We start from the raw sequence: 21,896 nt of genomic DNA, 5'->3' as shown, positions 1-21,896 counted from the left end.
CGGCAGGCGGACTCTCAACCACTGCGCCACCAGGGAGGCCCCTAACCTCAAGATTTTAGAGTTATTCTGTGAGGTTCCTCTGAAATGTCATGAATCTATACTTACTTACTTGAGATCTTTTGAAAAAATATTATTTAATGTATCTGCTCTTATTTCTTTTTAGGTCAGCCTCGATTCTCGAGTTAGAGAGGTGATCAACAGAAATCTGTTGGATCCTAATGCTCACATGTATGAAGATGCCCAACTTCAGATATATACCTTAATGCACAGAGATTCTTTCCCAAGGTTTTTGAACTCTCAGATTTATAAGTCATTTGTTGAAAGTACTGCCAGCTCTACTTCTGAATCTTAATTTTTATTTTTTAAAAATCATTTTGGAGGGCTGGGATGAGAAATAAAAGTAGTTAAATAACACCTGAAACTGAGTTCCTGGAGAACTACAGTTTAGCATTCCTCAGGCTACTGTGAAAATACAACCATATGGTCTTTGTCTCCATTTTGTATCAAGGTTATCCATGGTTACGTTTGGAGAAAATACCACCTGAAACAATGAATTGCCAAATTAAGTTTGTTTCATTCAACACGCATTCTACTTGCAAGCAAACTGTATTTGTAGTCCTATGAACAGTCTCCTAGTGTATCCAGAGACTGCATGTGCAAAGTAAAACTGCTTCATTTGCCATGTAGTTGTTGTTAATATTTAAGCCAATGGCATAACTTATATCTGTATTTAAGGACTTTCGTGCAATATGGTCTTATAGAAATAATTGCCAAAAAGTTGGCTGTGGTTTGCATTTTTAAATATAATCTAAGACAGAAAAAGCCAATTTTTAAATTGTAACTATGATATTCAACATGCTATATACTGTGTTCAGTACACTAATTTTGAAGCCAATATTTCTGTACATGAAAAAAGAGCTATTTATCTCTGTTTGTTGGAAAATCCTAATGGGGAATTCCTCTGGTTGTTCACTGCCAAAACTGTGGCATTTTCATTACGGAAGAGTTTTCTTCATATATGTATATATATGAAGAAAAGAGAAAAAAAAGCACAAAACAATTTGAAGATATTCTATCTCAAAGACAAATTAAAGAGTGATACTGTTTTTAACTGTAATAGAGGAAAATGAATCTATGTATCAGATGTCCAATACTGTAATTAATTTATTAAAGACTGGCTCTCCAGTTCTAAAATGGTTGTGTAAAGTATGTACTTTAGCAAAAAAATAATAATAATAAGCTTGATAACTTAGTTTTGGAATATAAAGAAAGGATTTAATAAAGGAATGCCTATATGTAGCATCATAAAACTTTTGATGAATAGCATCTGTGCTGTGGCATATTTTCCTTGAAAGTGAAATCCAAGAAAAGCTAAGTTTTTCAGCAAGAAAAGTTTTACAGGGGTTCTCTAGAAGACAATTCTCTACTTCAGACCTTAACTGTTTTCACATAGTATCTTAAAAATGACTTATTTAAAAAATGTTAAAACCAAACCATTCTGATCCATAATTGAAAGGCAGTACAGTGCTCAAATCTTTTAGCTGCCGTATTATTTTTTATATGTACTACTAAATCTTTAAGACAAAAAATACTTGCCTGACATTGGCACGTACTTTTGACATTCAAGAAAACAGTATCCTATCTCGCACACACACACAAAAGTCAGTGTCATATTTATATCAAGGTGTTACATTTGAATATTAACATCCCCTGGAGGCTATTTTTTTAATCTTAAACTTAATAAATATTGAGTAACCTAAAATGAAAGTTTTAAACATATTTATATCCACTAAGAATACTGGCCTTATATTAAGGATATTAAAATTATAAGTTTCCTTTGTCATTTTTTTAACTACCTCTCATTTTTTTAATTTATTAAAGTTTTTTTAAAAAAACCAAGTTTGGGGTTTTCTTTTTAACATTTATTTTACTTGAAAGGTTGACATCGTAATTTTCTTTTGCCATAAACTTAAAACATTTCAAGAATTGCTTTTTTAAGTGAATTTGATTTTCTAACTTATACAGAATTCAGGAGATATGATTAAAAGGGCTATTATCTATTCCCTATGCAAATATTTTAACTGTTGCAGTGTTTGACAAAATGGGATTTAAAAAAAAAAGTTTGCAGAGTAGAAAACAAAACGTTCTGTTTACACTGGCGTTGCTGACTATCCTACTATATTCAGCACTTTTAAATACATTATTTATGAAAATGTAGTTAAAATACAAGATAGAAAATATTTATAATTATTATTTCTTTTAACAAATGCGTGTTTCTGTCTGAAAGTGTTAGTGTGTTAAGACATGCTTTATCCATGTCAATTAGATATTTACTATTTGAACAATAGTTTTCAGTAATATGGTGAAAAAGATAGCTATGAAGATGTTTACAAAATGTCATATTTTTTTCCTAACGAGTGAAGAAAAAGCTAAAAGAATAATCATCACTTCTATTGTGAAGTTTATTGTTCCTAAATTATCTAATTTTTTTCTTGATTAGAATTGTTATGCTACTATGCTGTATACACATATATGTTGTAATATCATACTTGTTGCTGTGTTTGAGGCACATGACTAGAAAATATGTAATATGCTATGATACACTGCATGCATCAATCTTTTTAAATGTAGACTTTATATTCTTGTTGTTACTATATATGATGGTGACTTGCTAGTCATAAGTTATCTTTATAAGATACTTTGGACTATTAGATGAATTGTCTGTTTGACAATACCTTTAATATTTTACCAAATGTAAAAGATAAGGGCCCTTATAAAGAGTCCTAATCTCTAACTCTGGGTATTTGTAGTATACAGATTTTGAAGCTAGTATATCCTTTTGAAATCTGATTAGGAAGTTGTGTTGAGAATGATTCTAGAGTAGATTTACACATCAGATGTTACGTGAGATTTCCCTGCTAAATTCCTATTTTCAGGGGAGGGGAGTGTTTCTCTTTTAATTTCAAAATGTTTAAAGTTTCCATGTAAGAGTATGTCTGTGTACTTGCAACTCTACCAATTTTTAAAGTATGGTATAATTCCTTCAGTTTTAATTACAGAGCTATAATAAACAAAAAAAAGCCCTCAACTGGTGTCTATGCTACCATTCCAAGAGCACAATATTTGTTTTGGTAGAGTTTGATTTTTCCTAGTGAGTAAATTCCTCCCTGGGGAAAAATTAGCACTTTAGAAGGTACACTTTATATTTTACATTGCCAAGTTATCTTTGTATACTGTTAGAATCTCCTAATGCACACAGAAAGAGGTTAATGCTCTTTAAATAATGCCTAACCTCAGATGTGTCTATAATGGAAAGAAAAGTAGAGGATATAGATTATATATGAATATGTATACATATATTTATATAAATTGGAGAGGTTTCTTCAGAGATGGATCTTGAACATAGATCACACTAATAATGAATGCATGATGCTTCTGTACTCTGGATAACTCTTACGATGTTACCTAAAGGTAATACAGATGTCCCGACAGTGTTATAGGGCAGCTCTAAGCACAGCAGGTGCACTGGCAAGAGAACAATAGCAAAACACAATTTTGATATCAACACTATGAAGTGCAAAAATCAAGACCATACAATGTGGTCATTTTTTTTCAATTTTAAAATATGTACATAGGATGACCAGTTCTGATATTTGGTCATGGTGCATGGGGTGTTTATTCGTATCCTTTAATGCTGCCTAGATTCTTACTTGTGGAATGAAATGTGTATCATATATTTACCTGATAGTTCGGTTTTGCAAAAAGATTGTAGAAATAAGTAAATAGTATTTATTTATTAGGGGCAAAAAAATACACTTTCACCCCATTAAGCTGATTTAAAATAATACCTGATTCTTATTTTTTGAATTTATCCATTTTTTTCTATACACTTTTAACTTACATTGAAAAAAATGTCATATTGTAATTGTAACAAACTACATTTGCAAAAAATGTAATATACCAGATGTGTTGAGGAAGAAATACACAAGGAAGAAATTTAACATACAATCAGAAAATAGGAAAATAAGCCACCTAAAATTTCTTAGGTCCAAAATGTCTATAGATAGAACCCTGTCAAACTTGAGTTTTGAAAACTTTGCATTAGATACATTGGCAAATTATTTTGAAAAGTGGTAAAGATACTTCCAGAATTTTTTTTTGCCTGTGTATTTATGTTGACAGTTTATGACCTTAATTTTCATAGTTTTCAGACACTTATATTTGCATGCCCTTTTCAGTTTTTAAAAAATTTCTGACCAATATGTTTGTTCTCCTGAGAAAACAATACTCAATCTGCAAAAAGTTTAGTTATTCCTTACTTGCTGCAACTTCAAATATTTACCAATGAAACTGATACCAAAAACTTGCTTCGGATCTTCTCTGCAACACTCTTAGTAGTATCCTTGCAACACACAACAGTGCACAGAGTGATAAGTTTTGTTTCCAGATACCAGCCTTTAATTATAAATTTGGTTTCAAGTTATGTTTCTGTCTCATGTGACTTTGGGCAAATCACTTATCCTCTCTGAGCCTGTTTCTTTATCTTCAAATGAGGAATATAATAATTTACAGGATGGCCATGGGAATGAAATAAACATGGAAAGAGTGAAGTGTTACATATAATATTACTATTTTATCAAAGTTCTCCAGCTCAATAATAATTCCCATTTTCAAGAATGTATGTATTAAATGCCATTTTAATGCACTTTCCCCCGATTTTTTTCAAACTATACTTTAAAAATCTGATTTAATTATTCATTAAAAAATACAACCAAGCTTATTTTAAGACAGAGGAATATATGAATATGTTATTGCTTTGTTCAATAATGTGATTCAAAAATCACTGTTCTCAGTTCACCAATATCACACTGAAGTTACAAAGAAGTATGTTTCTTTCAATGACACACACACAGATATATTTAGATGTGCATATGCATATGTGTGAGTGCGTGTATAATATTGTAGGTTTAAATCAAAGTTTAAATAAGAGAAATCATTTGAAAATTTTATTTCCACAGGAAATAAAACATTCCCAACGATAGGAAGAATATAAATATCAGTTAATTTGCCAAATAAATATGTGGTGGTTAGACGTAAAACTAAACTAAAAGAGATTGGCCTGTAGAAAATATTGACTGGCACGGAACAGAAAGCATTCTTTTTACTATTAAGGTAGTATGATTTTTTAAATAATTTTATCATGAAAATATGAAAATAAAAGAATAAAAGGCAGTTGTATGTTCATAAAAGTTTTCATTAAACCTTTTATTTTAGAACAGTTTTAGATTTACAGAAAAATTCCAAGGATAGTATAGATAGAACCCATATATGACACACCCATGAAACATTTGTCACAATTAATGAAACAATATCAATGCATTATTAAGTCTACACTTTATTTAGATTCCCTTAGCTTTTAACTGTCTTTTTTCTGTTCCAGGATTCAAGATGCCACATTACATTTAGTCATCATGTATCCTCTTAGCTGTGACATTTTCTCAAACTCTTCTTGTTTTTGGTAACCTTGGTAGCATTGAGGAGTACAGGTCTAGTATTTTGTAAGATGGCCCTCAACTGGAATTTGTCTGATCTTTTTCCCACGATTAGACAGGTGTTACCAGTTTTTGGAAGAAAGACGGCAGAAGTGCCATTCATATCACACCATTCAAAGGTACATACCATCATTACGACTTATTATTGTCGATGCTGAACTTCATCACCTGGCTGAGGTAGTGTCTGTTAGGTTTTTCCACTGTAAAGTGATACATTTTTTAAGAGGATATACTGGACGTAAATTTACTGAACATTTACACTGAGATAAAAATATTCTGAGCAGATTCCTCAGCATTGCTACTAGGTTCCATTAAATGACTGCTAACCAATACTATGAAGAAAATATAATGAACTGGAAATTGATATGGGAAAGTAAAACTCCAAAATGGTGTTAGCTTGAACATTCACTTAAAGGAGGTGAAAGTTAACTTTTTCCCTTGAACTACCTGTATGATTACCTTAATCCTCTGCATCCCTTGGATAGTGAAGATTTTAGTTTTACTGTCATAAAAGGTAATCTAAATTGATGATGATTTTGCTGAGTACTTTTCTATATTGCCTTCCACTGAACAATGAACACTGAATACTGGAATAAGGTAAAAGGCTTGATTTTTCCCCCTTGCTTTAAACTATTTGTCATAAATACAGTGTATCTTGTATATGATTTTAGGGTGTTTGCTAAATATTAAAAAGTATTTCAATGTGTTTGGTTCTGTAAAATTTATATTGAACGTGTGTAATTTTTTCTACCATGTTCATTGTACTTAATAATCTATATCCATATCTTGGACTTCACCAATATTTATTAGTGGACCATAAAGAAATTTTGAATGCATGAATATAACTTGAGATGCCATGTTTGGTTATTTTGCAATGCCAGAATAACTGTAGGTACTTATAAATTGAATAGATAATCCAGATTATTTTTCCACCAACTTAAGTTGTTTTGGGTTTTTATGCCCCCTTCCTTGAATCTATTTTATTATTTTACCTATGTACAATAACAGACTTCCTGAAAATGCTAGAATTTTCAACATGTAATAGAATTTAAGCATGACCATAATGGAAAAAAATGCAGAAATCTCGAACAGTGTATATTTCTTTGAGTTTACAAAGTAAAACTAAATCTGTTTTCATTTGACTACATTGTGGAAACCTATGGATATTATTGTAAAATGCACATGCGTTACACTGACTTTTTAAAAATGTTTTGAATAAAGAATTCACCAATGTATCCTTAGAAAAGTTACTGTTTCCTCATTGGTGTAATACTATAGGAGTAAAGGTGCACTTAATTATGTTGCTTAAATTGCTAACACATCTGAGGGAAAATAATTGCTGGCAGGATTCTTTACATTGTTCTATAAGGTTATCACTTGTTACATTTTTGCACCTTTTATAAATAATAAAGTATACTCTTGAAATAACTCGTTTTGAGAATTCAGCTGAGAGATTTATGTTGAGTTCAAGTAGCTCCCACAATTTCTATGCTTAAACTAATATTCAAAGTTGAGTTTAGACTTGGAAAAAAACTATTCCTAAAAGAGATGCAGACAACCTAATCAGTCCTGTTCTATACTCGGATTAGCATTTTTTAAATTGGGTTTGGATCACTTTTAAAGCAAAACAATTTTATAAAGTAGTGTGGCTTAATACACATTCAAAGTGAAAAAAGATTTGAGTTAGTTGAAGCTTCTAAGTAGCAAAACCTATTTTTGTTCTATATTATTTGGAGAGTCGGCTCATTCTACTTTGCATTTGTATATAGAGAGCAAAGAAACGATGCAAACTCATTTTATAAGAATTTATACTTAACCTCAACAATTCTGATTAGATGACTTAAGAATGACTTAACCTTGTCAAGGGCTCCCGTATTTTACCATTTTTTTTACAAGAATAAGTAAGAAGACTTAGGGTATATTAGGTCTCTGTACAGTTACACCACCACTTAGTAAATCCTGCTCAAACCAGTTAGGTAGTGGGAGTTCCCAGATTGGATGTTCAGCCCTTGCATTCTCAGGCCTGTCTAGATTGTATTATTCCCTCATATACATTCCTCTGGTGGGCTATGAAAAGGTCTTTTGAAAAATGCAAAAGCATTACACCAGTAAACTTCAGTATTCCTGGCACTAATCCACTCTCAAGTTTGGGGGTGGAGGTTGGTGGTTTTGTGGGGACGGGGCTAGCGGAGGCGGGGCTCTGAAGGCTTTGCTGGGCTGTGATTAGTTGCAACACGGAACGGCTCAACCATCTTAAAAAGTAGCTGGGTAACAACGAATAAATGAGAATGGGCATGAGACTCGGTGTGGAAGGAAGCCGTTTTAAAGCAGGTAAATTAAGTGGTAGATAAAGGGCAGGAAAGCAGACTGCTAAATCACTCCGTGGTTGCCTTCGACGAGTCTACTTGTCACGTCTTTGTTAATACGAACCTTAACCACCGTCGAAAAGAGAAACATGAGCAGGAAAATTGGAAGAGTAAACACACGTACACACTGATAACCATCCTACAATTCGCTCTTGGAGACGACAGTCCAGGCTGGCAAGAGAGCGGACATCCGTGCTGTGACCTCAGCCCCAGTAGCGGACAGTAGGCTGCCCCCCGTTGCTGTACTTTAAATCCTCATTGAGAGCCTGGCAGACAAATATTCAACGTCAGAAAACGTAATGACAACCTATTGCTTTCTCCTTCCGGTCTAACACTCCGCCCCAGCTCGTTCAAGGAGGCGTGTCTGACCTTGCCTTTAGAGGAGGTCTCTCGGACCCTCCCCTATCGCTTCCAGCTCTGCCCCTCAACTTCCGGCCTCCGCAAATAATACGGCGTTTAATAATAATTGGCCGGAAGTTCCCAACCAGGCTTCCGGGAGGCCCTTTTAAACCTGCGCGTGCGCCAGACGGGGCTTGGCTAGGTCTCGCCCCTATTGCCAAGCTGCACGGTGTCGCGAGACTTGCTCCGTCCGGAACTTCCGGCTCTTGTCCGCTTCGGACGTCCGGCTGTAGCTATGCGGTCAAGGTTTCTTCGGAGTGCTTTTCGGTGGGCCCGGCAGGCTGCTGGCCCGGCCCGCCGACACGTTAGCTGCGGTAGCCTTCCAGTGGAAGAGCTATTCGCCCGCGGCGGACCCCTACGGACCTTCCTCGAGCGCCAGGTAGGGTCTGAAGTCCAGTTGCAGGTCAGGCGGCCTGAGCTGGTGGCGGTGGCCAAGCTTCTGAACGAGAAGGAACAGGAACTGCAGGAGACCGGGCACCTGCTACATGGTAAGGGCCGGGCCTAGGGGAGCGGAATTCAGAGCAGATTCTTGACTCTTCATTTGTCCTTGCCACTAAGCCGCTGCTCAGATGTCCACACTCTCTCCGAGTCTGAAGTCTTTGCTCGGTTGCAACCCTTTTTGATTGCATCAGAGGTCAAGGCATCTGTATGTGAGTTCTGGTCCCATCCTCTCCTTGGGCTCCCTTGACAGTGCTCTGCGCCCTTTTACAAAACTTAAGTTGACCTTTACTGGTTGCGTATTTAATAGCAGGAGATTAGCTCGCCAGAAAATAAGGCACTAGTCCTGTTATGGGCTCGAGAGCAGTGTTTCTAAGTGTGGTACAGGGACCACCCGCAAAAGTGACAGGAAAGGTTCGTGCTAAGTAAACCCAGACTCGGAATCTGAGACCTAGAAACATGCGGTTTTAACAGATTTCCCAAGTGATTCATGTCCATTCGAATCTGGATGGGGCCTATGTTTCTGCATTTGCACAAGCTTCTGGGGATGCTTAGTTGCTGGTCTGTGGCCCACACTTTGGAAAGGCTCTAGAGAGGGTCACAATCTATTGGGGGCAAGAAAGTTAATTATAATACAGATTATAAGTAAAAATATTTATCAATAAAGACCTAGGAGAGCAAGGAGAACTTGTTGGGAAAGACTTGTACAGGGATAAAGGCCCACCCTTAGATGATTTAATAATAATTTAACCTTTATTGATCCTTTGCCATATTCCAGGCTTTGCTTAGCTTCCTTTATCTAACAACTCATACAATTCACGTAATAAATTATGAAGTAGGTTCTATTAGCCTTATTCAACAGAAGAGGAACCTGAGACATAAAGATAAAATTACTCAGCTTGGGTGACACCGCTTGTAAGGAATGGAGCTTGGATAGGACTGACCCCAATCTCATGCTCTTAATCACTGAACTCTGTGTTAACCAAGAAAGGGGAGGTTGGAACCATTTTGTAAGGGGGCTCAAGTACTAACCTACAAAGTTTGATTTCATGCTGTTGGCAGAAGCCAGCCAGCAGAAGCTTTCAGATTGGGAGTGAATGATAGGAATAGCTTTCTTGCTTAGGAATCTTGATTGGTGGCAGTTTAGAAGCAGCCTGGAATAGGACTGAAGATGCCATGGAAAATGGGAGACTAATGCAATTGTATAGTTAAGACATAGTATCCTTTGGGAAAAAATTAAATTGGTTTCATTCCTTAAGCCAAGCTTAAAGTCCAAGTAGCAGCCACAAAGCCTTAATATTAAAAAATATATTTTTATATTGATTACATGTTGAAATTGGTAGTGTTTTGGGTATACTGCATTAAATAAAATGTAGTATTTAAATTAGATTACTTCTACACTTTAGTTCCAATCTCCTTAGCCTTACCAGAACACTGCATTTCAGAGCTGAAAGGCCCATTAGAGATCATCCAGCTCAGATCTTTCATTTTATTCTTGAGATTACTGAGACTCAGAAGTTAGGTGTGTTGCCCTAAGAGAACCTTGGTGGTTGAACTAGGGCTAGAATTCATTTTTCCTTTTTCTAATTAAGCACATTTTACATTTCACCAAATTCTTGCCAAAATAATTCCCTGCCATTCCACCAACACTCCCTATATTCGCCTATCTCAGTTTTGCTGTTTTCATTCTCTCTCCTTAATTCTTTCCTTTTTCTGCCCATCCCCCAAACAAACAAAAAATCCTTCGGCATGCTGTTATTTTAGTATTTAATCACTTAATGTTTTAGGTTATTTTTTGTGAGTTTTTCTCCCCTAGAATAATATAAAGAAAGTAAAATGATCTAAAATCCTGCCTTGAGGGCAGGTCTTAACATATTATCCCCAGCTCCCAGCATAATTGGCTGTTAATACATGAATAAACATTCCAGCTGATAGAGTTTGTTCTTTCAACAGAAACAGAAAACTGTAATAGCTAAGAAAATTTCCGCCTGTCTCCTTTCTATAGGCTGCGTGTGGTCCATAGGATAGAGGAATGAGGAGGTATATTTTGTACAGTAAAAATGAAAACTGAAAGATGAAATAATTAGGTAAAGCCTGAGAGAGAAGACCGCTTCATGTAAATATTCTGTCAGTATTAGGCTGGGTCTAAATGTTTATTTAGGTGGACACTTTTATATTAATGAAGCATTTACTAGTAAGACAAATAACTTCCTGCTTTTTAACTCAGTTTTGGTCTAACTGGTGGTACCTTCTCTTCCCCTTCCAGTCTTTCTAACTAGCTCAGTGTATTCATTTGTTATTGTAGAGTCTGAGTTGGAAAACTAAAAGCATATTTGTTAATATGAATGTTTTGGGGAGGCAGAATTATAGAAAAGCTTTGTAGCTTCTTTATATTTTTCTATAGAGATTCTTTTTATTTTGAACATATACTTTTGTCATCAGGAAAAACTTAAAAATTTTTTTTTAACTACATGCTTTTGAAAACTAATGCATAATATGCTTTAAATTAATAACAGTTATTAAAAGGACAGGATAATTGTTATTTTTCCCTTAAGCTACAATAACAATAAAACTATTACCTTGAATTCTGTTAGCAATTTAATACTAATTAAGGAAAACTTAACCTGCTGCCTTTTTTTCTTAGATGAAAATGAAGACTTGAGGAAACTTGCAGAGAGTGAAATAACTTCATGTCAGAAAGAAATAGCTCAATTGAAGCATCAGGTATGGTATTTGTGCAAGGAATAAAGCATCCGTGCGTGCTATTACTTCTAATGTATTTTATTAGAAGTTTATAAAAGCAAGTCAAGAACTAAGCAGCTTGCTAGTATTTATAATTATAAACTGGTTTTTAAAGAAGGAAAAAGCATACTCCCCATGGCCCTGTTTTTTATCATACTAAAAGGATTGTATTGATAGAACTCTGAAAGAAAGATGACTGTCACACTAATAGGATTTGCCAGAAAGGCAGTGAAATGTTGGTAGTATATTTTCCTTCTTTTGTTTTTTGAAGAGAGGTGAGGATGGGGATGGACGATGAGAAGAAGAGGTTATGGAGCGATGGTAGGAGGAAGCAGGAACATTCCTTTATCTTTGTGTCTCTGACACTATTACAGTGCCAGCCTAGAATAGGCCCTTAGAATTTTTAAAATGGAATTGCATTGCTTTGGCTTTATATCTAGAACTGCAGAACATATGGAGTTAGACGAAGGATCATGAAATTAGATCCACTTTTCATTAATTCTGTAAAGCATAGCTTGAAGGTTTACAGCAGATATATCTGGAAATATAAGTGAAAGAACATGATAAGGTGAGGAAGGATCCTGGAAAGGAGGTGCTTAATTTAGAGATTCCCTTTATCCAAGTGTAGAACTTACCAAAAATTAATGTCCCCACCACCAGTCTAGAAGAAAAGTTCCACTATAGAGCGAAAGGTTTCATGTAGCTTGCCTTCTACCCATTTTCTAAATTTTTTTGTGACGTAGAAGGACATACGTATTAATGGTTTCTGTTCATTGGCTAGTAATTAACAGATGTAAACTCTATCATGTTAGTTCAGGATTTGAGTGGTCACATTCTATTGGCACAGGCCAGAGAGATGGAAAAGTAGGAAAGCAAATATAGCTCCTGACCAACACAAAGTGATACTTCAGAACTCGGGTAGCCTTGGATTCAAATTCTGACTCTTCCGTTCTCTAGCTGTAGGATACTGGGCAACTAGAGTTAAACTTCGTTTTCACTTCTTAAGGTGGAGCTGTTAATAGAACCTGCCCAGGATGTTTTAAGAATTAAAGTACGTAGAGTGCTTAGCAGAGTGCCTGTCAATATTAAAGAACCAATAAATGTTGGCAGCTTTTTTTCTTAATTCACCTCATCTAAGAAGTCTTTTTTCTGTATCTCCTTAATAAGTACATACTGCAGTGTGAAACACAGAATTGTAATGAAAGGAAGACTGATGTAGGCACGAGGGTCTGAGTTCTTGTGCCTGTTTGGGCAGTAACTAACACGTGGCTCTTTAACGAGTCATCTCACTTCTATTCTCATTTTCTTTTACTTGTAAAATGAGGGAATTGGACCAGATCTTCTCTAAAGGCCTCTCCAGTTCCAAAATTGAAAGTTTCTCTTCCATGTTAAAGAAGCTTAGAAAAAAATACAAATGCAATTTGAGTGTTTTTTTCCTGCCATACTAGGCTATAAATTTCCAGGGACAGAGCTAGAATCTTTTTGTATGCTGTACACAATATAGTGTACTACTCACAGCAAGCACTGAATTATTAACTGAGTAGAGAACAGATATGTATACATGAACACCTGAAAGAAACAGAAACACCTGTAAGTGTCAGCTGAACACATATAGCATTTATAATGTAGTTATAACATTAATATTTTGGGAAATTATGCATTATATGGTTCTAATTGGCAAGATAATTGAACAGTAATCAGCAATATTAAATTATTTGCTTAGGGAAACTTTAAATTAAATATTTAAAATCCTAAATCTAATCATTGAGGGTTTTTTTTAAGTCTTAATTATAGGAGGGGTGATATTTTTGTATTTGCAGATTATCTTACTTTTGGTTCCCTCAGAAGAAACGGATGAAAGTGATTTGATCCTGGAGGTAACTGCAGGAGTTGGGGGTCAGGAGGCAATGTTGTTTACCTCAGAGATATTTGATATGTATCAGCAGTATGCTGCATTTAAAGGATGGCATTTTGAAACCCTGGAATATTTTCCAAGTGAAATAGGTCAGTCAACTGTTTTGAAAAAGTATAGATTTAATTTATCTACATATATTTTAGGAAAGGGTTGGAAAGTTCATGACTAGGCTTTATAATTTATAAGGATGCTTAAGTAGTTTTATGCTTATCATTTACTTAATAATTTTGAATGCAAATATATCAAGTTTGAAATGGCCTATAAAACATTAGTCATTCAGTACTAACCACTGAATGACTAATAGTCTTTTAAAAGTGGTCCTTTAGAGGTGTTACTGAACAGTTAACACCATAAATGCTTTATGTTTAATAATTATATGAAATAAAGATATTAAGTGAATATCATAGACTTGTTAAAGGTTTTCAGTATGTTTTATAATCAATATGCTTATTATGTAGCTCTTTTAAATATATTTCAAGATGGTAGAAGTGATGGTCAGTTGTTATAAATGGTAGGAAAAATAAAATAATTCCCTTTTCCCAATGTTTTCAAGGTGGCCTTAGACATGCATCTGCCAGCATTGGGGGTTCAGAAGCCTACAAGCACATGAAATTTGAAGGAGGTGTGCACAGAGTACAGAGAGTGCCCAAGACAGAGAAGCAAGGCCGCATCCACACCAGCACCATGACTGTGGCGATCTTACCCCAACCCACTGAGGTGAGGCACCACAGGCCCCTCTCCTTGGAATCCTGGGACCAGCACAGTGCCTCCCCCAGAGTAACACTCACTTTACTGAATTGAGTGTCTCTTTTGCATCATGTATTTTGAGTTGTTTTTACAAATACATTCTCACAGTCCAAAAAGTATGATTTTAACAGTAGATGGTAAGAATTAAGGATATAAAAGTGATCTAATCTTACATTGCCTATTTATTATTTTTTCTCCACCACTAAGCTTCAAGTAGCTATTTTGAGACCATGTACAGGAGAAACGATATTAAATAGAGTTCGAGAGTGATTACATTTATAAAGACTTTTGCTTTGTGTGACTTGTTCCCAGAACATTAACAGCGAGAATCCTGTTTTGACAAAGGATAACTATTACTTAACAAAATTGCTGCTTTATAACCCAATCATATTAAAATGGAAATATATTGCTACAGTGTTCATAATGAGTATACTTTATTTTCACAGATAAATTCTCAGACTGTATAATATTTTTAAGGTAGCTTAGTTGGGAAGTTCTATTTTGCTTATATCCCTTCTGCTGAAAAGTGATAGGAAATATATGACTTCTTTTTCAGAATGGAGTATGAATGATTTGAGAAGGAAGTTTGAGTGTTTCTCTCTAATAGGGTTAATGGAGTTCCTTTCTTCATGTCTAAGTTTTATGTGAAGCCTAGATGAGCAACAGAACAGTTAAGGGAGAGAGTGAAAGGGGATAGATGGGAGGAGCCACACCTAGATATAGTCACTTTGGCTTAAGCATCTTGGAGATGTAAGGAGTTTTCAGAAAAAGATGGAGACTGAAGACTGAGGTCCATATGTCATCTCATTTCATTCTTCCAGCAACGGTAAGAAGGAGCCACCCAGGGAGACATGGAGGGCCTGTGAATGATAGGATTCCTGCTCCTGGGGTTGTGGACATCTCACAGACTGGGCTGTAATGGTTCATGAAAGAGCTTTTTAAATACAGTGCTTTGGATGGTGACTCGCAGGACAGAGCATTATCCTGATGTCAGACCCCAGTGTATTTATGAATTGAGTCTATACCCTTGACTTCTTGGCCTTTAACATTTCCGTTTGTCTCTCCTCTGCCTCTAAATATGTTTAAATCCTCCTTTATTTAAAATTAAACAAAATAAAACCTTCCTATAGTTCTTAAGCTCGTGTCATTTTTTTTCCCCTCTGCTAAAGTCTTTTTGCACTCAAATCATTTAGCTATTATATTCACATTTCTATTACTCACATTTCTGAGTTCTGCTCTTGGTAAGAAGAGGGTAATTACAGAGAAGTCCAGTTTTTGAGGATGAGGGAGGGTTTGTTTTTCTTTTACCTTATGTTTTGATAATGTGCTCTTCCAATAAGAAAAGTTTAAAAAATGGTATCCTTCCAACTACTTTCTGTTCCTAAAATTAAACCTTCTAAACCTTATATAAATTCTATACATGACATGTGTTTATATTTATAAATAGATAGTTCTTCCCTTTGAACAGATCATACATGTAATTTTTTTAAATCCCAACTTTCCTCTTACATATAGATTAATCTGGTGATTAATCCTAAAGATTTGAGGATTGATACTAAGCGAGCCAGCGGAGCTGGGGGGCAGCACGTAAATACCACAGACAGTGCTGTCCGGATAGTTCATCTCCCGACAGGTATGTCCTTATTTCTTCAACATAAAACAATGAAGAAAGAAATCGAATTCTGAATGACTTGATTAATTTTCCACTGACACAGGTCGTCAGTTATCAGGAATACAGTTGTTATTTAATACTTGATTTATCTTGAATCCTTAGCTGAAACTCTGCAGGATAATTACAAAGCCAGAAAGAGGGAGGGATCTAAGCCCAGGTAATTTCCATGTTAGTGACTATATCATTAATTTTAAAAAATCCTCACAATGACGTAATATCATGGGTTCTTCTTTATCAAAAAATGGTCTAAATCACTAGTTCTTACCCTTTTTTGGAGGGAGGAGGAGATGGATTCCTTTGAGAAAATGAAAGCTTGGACCTGCTACCCAGAAAAACATGCTTATATGCAAAGTTTTGCAGGTAATTTCAGGGGCTTCTTTCCATTAAGTCCATCTGCAGACATCTAGGGGTTCTGTCTTAATTCTGGACAGTAAGGCAATGGAGCTATAACTCAATAATCCTTAAGACTTCAAAATACTATTAGTGTACAATACACTATTATTAAACGTGTTTTTACTGTTGATTTACATGTGAGAAAGAGCATATGGTTAACAGACCTCCGTTGTCTAGAAAGAATACAAGAGCCGCCTACTGTAAATAATCTCAGTCATAATTCCTGTTGACTGAGAGTGGCTGATGGGAGTGCTGGGTTCATTTTCTTCTTTTTTAATATGAGGAAATCCTCACGTTAAACTTGAAGATGATGTCTTATGTAATACATATTATATAAACAGGAATAGGAAAAAAAGTGGATGGAAAGACTCAAAAATATTAATAGTGACTAACTCTGGTACTAAGCTTAACTTTTATAATTCAGTTTGTATAATGAGTAGTTATTACTTTTAAAAAAAATTATGGTGACTAGCTGAAAGTACCAGAAAATAATCCATTTTAAATGACTAATGCTTATTGTTTAGTATGTATGCCTTCAATATGGAAATACTTTGAGCTATAACTCAAATTTTCAGTTTTCCGATAACTGTAAAAGTTACTTGTTAAGTTTACGGTCTTCCTTTTTTATATTAGAGTCCTATTTTTTCCCTTTATAAAGGAAGAAGAAAAAGAATGAGAAGGAAAAGGAGTATTCCTTGATAATAAATGAAGATTTCTCTATTAAAACTCTTTAATTCTCATAACACTATTCAGGTGTTGTTTCCGAATGCCAACAAGAGAGATCTCAACTGAAAAATAGAGAGATGGCTATGAAAAAGTTACGTGCAAAACTATACAGCCTGCGTGTAGAAGAAGAAACAAGTAAACGATACAATGCTAGAAAGATTCAGGTAAAACTGAAATCTTACAAATGCTTCTAAAGGATAAAAATATTTTTAGATAAACAAGGTTTTGTATGTGTTAAAATCACTTCAATGTATTTGTCGAAATTAGAGTATAATTCAAGTAGCCCAACCAAGGGCTATACTTGTTTTATAGCAATCTTACACCTCTGCCCTGTTTTTTATATTCAGAGGTGTCTTTCTCATTCACCAAAGTTATTTTAAAAAGGTATATGGAATTCCCATTCATTTTGAATCCTTTGAAAATTATGGAAGAAAGTTGCAAAGCAAACTGAACTTACTTCCTGTTTGTCATTTGACTTTATGTTAACTCCTTATTATAACTTTGTCATCACTGATGACAACCAGATTAGTTCGCAGAGGTTATATGTGTTCAGCTATAGCATCTGAATATCAGCTGTGTGCCAGGCTGTGTGTGTGCACCGTCACTGTGCAGTAGGTATTGTCTGTATTTTACAAACAGGGAAAACTATAGAGTTGAAATAAATTACCTGAAGTCTTAAAGTATTAAATGGCAGAGAGAGGATTCAAAATTCAAGTACTAATCTGTCTGACTTTAAAGCCTATATTCTTTTTTCTCTATCAAGTTCCCATGTTACTTGAGGATTCAGAATGTTTAAAACTTGCTTCTTAACATTGTTGTAAATTATAAACCAAGAGCTTAATCTCCAGGTAATTAAATTTGTAGGTTTAGTTGCCCTGAATTTAACTGTATTTCATGTCTCTTTTCTTTTAATATATAGATTGGCACTAAAGGAAGGTCAGAGAAAATAAGAACATACAATTTTCCACAGAACCGGGTCACAGATCACAGAATAAACCAGTCACTTCATGATCTTGAAGCTTTTATGCAAGGAGAGGACCTACTGGATGAACTTGTACAGTCATTGAAGGATTATGCTAATTATGAATCTTTGGTAGAAATTATTTCCAACAAAGTTTAAGTTGACTTGTTATTAAAGACTTGTATAGCTTATGAAAATTCTATTATAGCAAGTCACATTGTGTACATACCAGTATTCTCTTGAAACACATGAGTTAACACAATTGGGAGTAACATGTTTTTAATACATAGGTAATTTATATGAATCGTCTCTCAATTTATTAGTAAAAAGTATTACAATATAGTCATGACTCTGGTTGTGCATTTTGAACTCTTACAAGAAAGGAAAACAGTCCTTTGTTTTATGTAAAATATTTAACGAATGATCAGAAATTTGGTTTAACTCTTAAGGAAAACTTCAAACATAAAACAGTAGACATATGACAGTAATTATTGTTATTAGTCAAGGTTCTAGTCAGGAGACAGAAACCATACCTTTAATTTGAACAGGGATAATTTTGATATAAAAAGTTAACCAACGATGGGATTAGCTATTAGGAGATAAAAGGTTACTACTCTAGGACTGAGAGAGAATACCCAAGGAAAGAATACCCTTGGAAAGGGCTTCCCTTCCCTCCAGGTAGAGAGTCAGGCCTGCTGGGAGAGTAACGCTGACTAGAAGCCTAGGCACCCTGTGGCCCAGCCAACTTGACACATAAAATTAACCATCAGTGTCCCAAGAGCACCCCTGGCAGCTGTGCATAGAGACAGAAACAAAAGAAGCCCCTTCCTCGTGCACTGTCTGTCCACCTGCCCTACTGACAAAGCTTAACATGGTACCAGCCGGCAAAGGAGAAATGTTTATAGGTCCAGCTCCAATATCACAAAGTACGGCAATAAATCGGTAACTGGCACAACCATACTCATTGCTTAGTTTCAGTAATTGAAGTTATAAATATGTTACACTTCACCCTTAAATATTTCAGCTTGTATGTAAAAAAAAATGACACTGTTCTACTTAATCATATACTATCATCACACCTAACAAAATTCACAGTAATTCCCTAACATCTTCAAACACCCAATTCAAGTTTTCCCCAGTTCTCCCCGAAATGTTTTAACTGGCTTCTTCAAACCAGGATCCAATTAAGAATCACAGATGGGAATACGTGATTATATTGCTTAAATTTCCCTTATTCTAGAACAGCCCTGCCAAACGCTGCCCCCTTTTTTTCATGACACTGCACTGAATTTTCATTTGAGAAGGCGAGACTATTATGGGTCACGTCATTTGTTCCTCAAGTCACAGTAGTTCCTGCAAACTGGAAGTTAAGAGCTTAAGACTAGGTTAGTTTTGCATAGTCCTTCCCTTTCCTGTGACTTGGCATTTTTGCCATTAAAATATACAGTTAAGTAAGCCAGCCTGAATGCTCTGATATGCTAAGATGTATTAGATTCGCTAAAAAATGACTTCACCCTTGTGAAATAAGAATTTGTTGAAAGTGAGCTTAAAGCTAAATCGGTATAGTCTTTTTTCTATCATAACATTTAAAAAGTTTTTCTTTTTTCCCTGGCAATCCTAGTTATGATTAGCTTTTTTCTGATAAGCCTGACTTCAGAGAATTGAGCCTGAGAGGGAAGGAGAGCACAGGAATGTCTGCCTGAAGCTGCACAGCTGGTAAAAGACGTCTTGGTGTTGAGAGCAACAGCAAATAAAGTAGTGTGCTTGAGAAATAGACCCCCCCCCATGGTTCTCCCATGGTGTGTGCTTCACTGCAAAAAGCAGTCATAAATTCAAGCTGTTTAACTACAAAAAAGGAAAAGAAACAGGACATGTCAGTTACCCCATAAAGAAAGTGAGAAAAGCTAGAAATGCTGGCTCAAGAATATTTTGAAAACATGAGGTAAACGAAGAACTACAATTATGAAGAGCTCTACCTAGTGGATGATGAATAAATGTCAAATTTATGGTAGTTACAACAAGGTAGGATTTCGAGAGAAACAAAAGTGATTTCACTATTAAGGTTATATGATTGAAATGTTAAAGTATTAGGAGACATTTAGTTAACTCTCAAAACTGCACATTTTTTCATGTGTTTGAGTCAACAGTATTAATTTTTATAAACGTACTACATAAATTCAAAAGTACATTATTGTCAGGCAGTTGTTTCCTCTTTAAGTCAACATTTATTAGCCAAATTCCCTTTAAAGCCCCAGCATGTGCTAAATTTCAGAGTAATTTTATATTGATAATTTCTCACCTTATTGCTCTAAAAGGGAGGTGTAGAAAAACCATTGAAGACAGTTAAGAATTTAAGCTGGCCAAAGGTTATCAGATACATCAGAGAATTTTAATTTGAAGAGTATCCCTCTACCCTGTAATGTTCTGCTCAGGAAAGCCATTCTGTTCTGCCTTCACAGGAACAGCTGATGAATGCCCCTCTTAGTGACCTAAGCAACTCAAGAATGCAGCAAGACGCGGCATTCAGCAGTCATCATCACTGAGCACAAGGCGCAATGCAAGCCTGTGTCTCCCAGATTTACCACTTTCCCCTTGGGTCTTTTGGTTTCCTTTTTGAATGAAAGGGACATAGCTACACGTTATTAAATATTACAGTATACTGTTATTCAATTTCTCTTTACCTCCTCTAACAGGTAATAATTAGAAAAGTTGCACTGAGATTATGAAAGGTCTCGAATGTTGTATTTCATTCTGTGAACAAGGGAGAGCCAAAAGTCTACTCATTCTGTCCCCATCCCTCTCCAGTCCCTCCCTCTCTGCACCACAGGAAAAGAAAGTGTGAGAGCTGTACTAATGAAGGTGGGAAAGAACCTTCCGTCAATTTTCAAACTTCCTGCCCATTAGAACATCACAGTTGGTTAGAAAAAAATTATCATAATACTTTGGTAGTGTTAACAATATAACTTTAAGATATGTATCACCATGTGCCTTATGAACACCTGTGGAGTAACTGACAAATTCTGGTCTGTGAACTGACATTGGCTTACACTTCACTAATCTAAATTAGTTATTCCTGTATGATCAAATGTAATTTTTGGAACCCAGGAAAAGGTAAGAATAGAGCAACAATTTTGGCATGAAGCTTACTAGAACCCTACGTCTAACATTTTAAGGGCCTTAGAACTTTGTAGCTGTTTGCACAAACCATGCATCTACACAGCTACCTGAATTATAAAGCACCCAATGTCGCTCCCACCTGCCTTTGCCTTCCCTGCACTCTCTTCCTAAAACACATAATTACCTCCACAGACTTCAAGGTCCAACCCAAAGGGAACTTTTGCACCTATGCAGTCAACTGCTCTTCATTAGTATTCCACAGCCCTTTACACAACAGTATGAAAACACTTATGGCAAGGCAGTAAACTCACTGGGTTCCTCCTGTCTCAGGTTTGTGTGCGTAATAAGGAAAAGGGAAAGGGTGGTCAGGAAATGGAATGTATTATTAACCCTTTCACATCATTTCATTAGTGGACAAAACTGTTTTGTTCATTCTTGTCTCTTCAACACCTAACTTCATGGCACTAAAAAGATGTCTAAAAGGCAGTTAGATCTAAAATTATTTGTCTAGAAATCTGGTGTATTGTTCAGGAAGAACCAAAACTGAACTTCATTTCAAAATGGCCTACAACATCAGTAAATCAAAACTCATTCAGCCAGAATGGAAATTTTAAAGATGTATAAATAAAAAATCACTATGTCTAAAATGAAACATCATATTCCTCTATAACCCGTTTCTCGTTGTGTGATCTCAGTTTCTTTCACGGCACTACCATTCTCCCTCTCTCAAAATTAAATTGTAGTCATCTTCGATTCCTCTTCCTTATATGCAGTTTACTCCAATGCCTACTCTCCTAAATACCCTAAACTTCACTGATTCCGTTATCACCACTGTGGTCCACAATTGCTTCTCCCGGACTACTTTAAT

The 21,896-nt window shown here is 35.4% G+C and overlaps 2 protein-coding genes across 5 annotated transcripts in view; both read left to right on the top strand.

Moving 5' to 3' along the window:
• The window catches only part of RGS17 (regulator of G protein signaling 17), an 88,306-nt gene extending 81,519 nt beyond the window's left edge, over nt 1–6,787 (top strand). For all 3 annotated transcript variants that reach the window (XM_030853133.2, XM_030853131.2, XM_030853132.2), the window contains exon 5: nt 164–6,787. In XM_030853133.2, the coding sequence (XP_030708993.1) occupies nt 164–352 (189 nt within the window). In that variant the 3' untranslated portion in view covers nt 353–6,787. The remainder of the gene's footprint in view (nt 1–163) is intronic.
• A 1,656-nt stretch (nt 6,788–8,443) lies between these two features.
• MTRF1L (mitochondrial translation release factor 1 like) lies at nt 8,444–18,215 on the top strand. 2 transcript variants are annotated; one of them, XM_030853127.3, is made up of 7 exons: nt 8,451–8,805; nt 11,400–11,479; nt 13,318–13,501; nt 13,966–14,129; nt 15,675–15,792; nt 16,978–17,114; nt 17,870–18,215. In XM_030853127.3, the coding sequence occupies exons 1-7, from the start codon at nt 8,553–8,555 to the stop codon at nt 18,068–18,070; spliced, it is 1,137 nt and encodes a 378-aa protein (XP_030708987.1). In that variant the 5' UTR covers nt 8,451–8,552; the 3' UTR covers nt 18,071–18,215. The 2 variants fall into 2 exon arrangements, with proteins under 2 accessions (XP_030708988.1, XP_030708987.1); XM_030853128.3 differs by lacking the exon at nt 17,870–18,215 and having other exon boundaries at nt 8,444–8,805; nt 16,883–17,108.
• The last annotated feature ends 3,681 nt before the right edge of the window (nt 18,216–21,896 follow it).

The sequence above is a fragment of the Globicephala melas genome, chromosome 14 (assembly GCF_963455315.2).
Source record: "Globicephala melas chromosome 14, mGloMel1.2, whole genome shotgun sequence".
NCBI classification, from domain to species: Eukaryota; Metazoa; Chordata; class Mammalia; order Artiodactyla; family Delphinidae; genus Globicephala; species Globicephala melas.
Note: the sequence above shows the minus strand (reverse complement) of the source record. Positions and strands in the feature narration are given on the sequence as shown.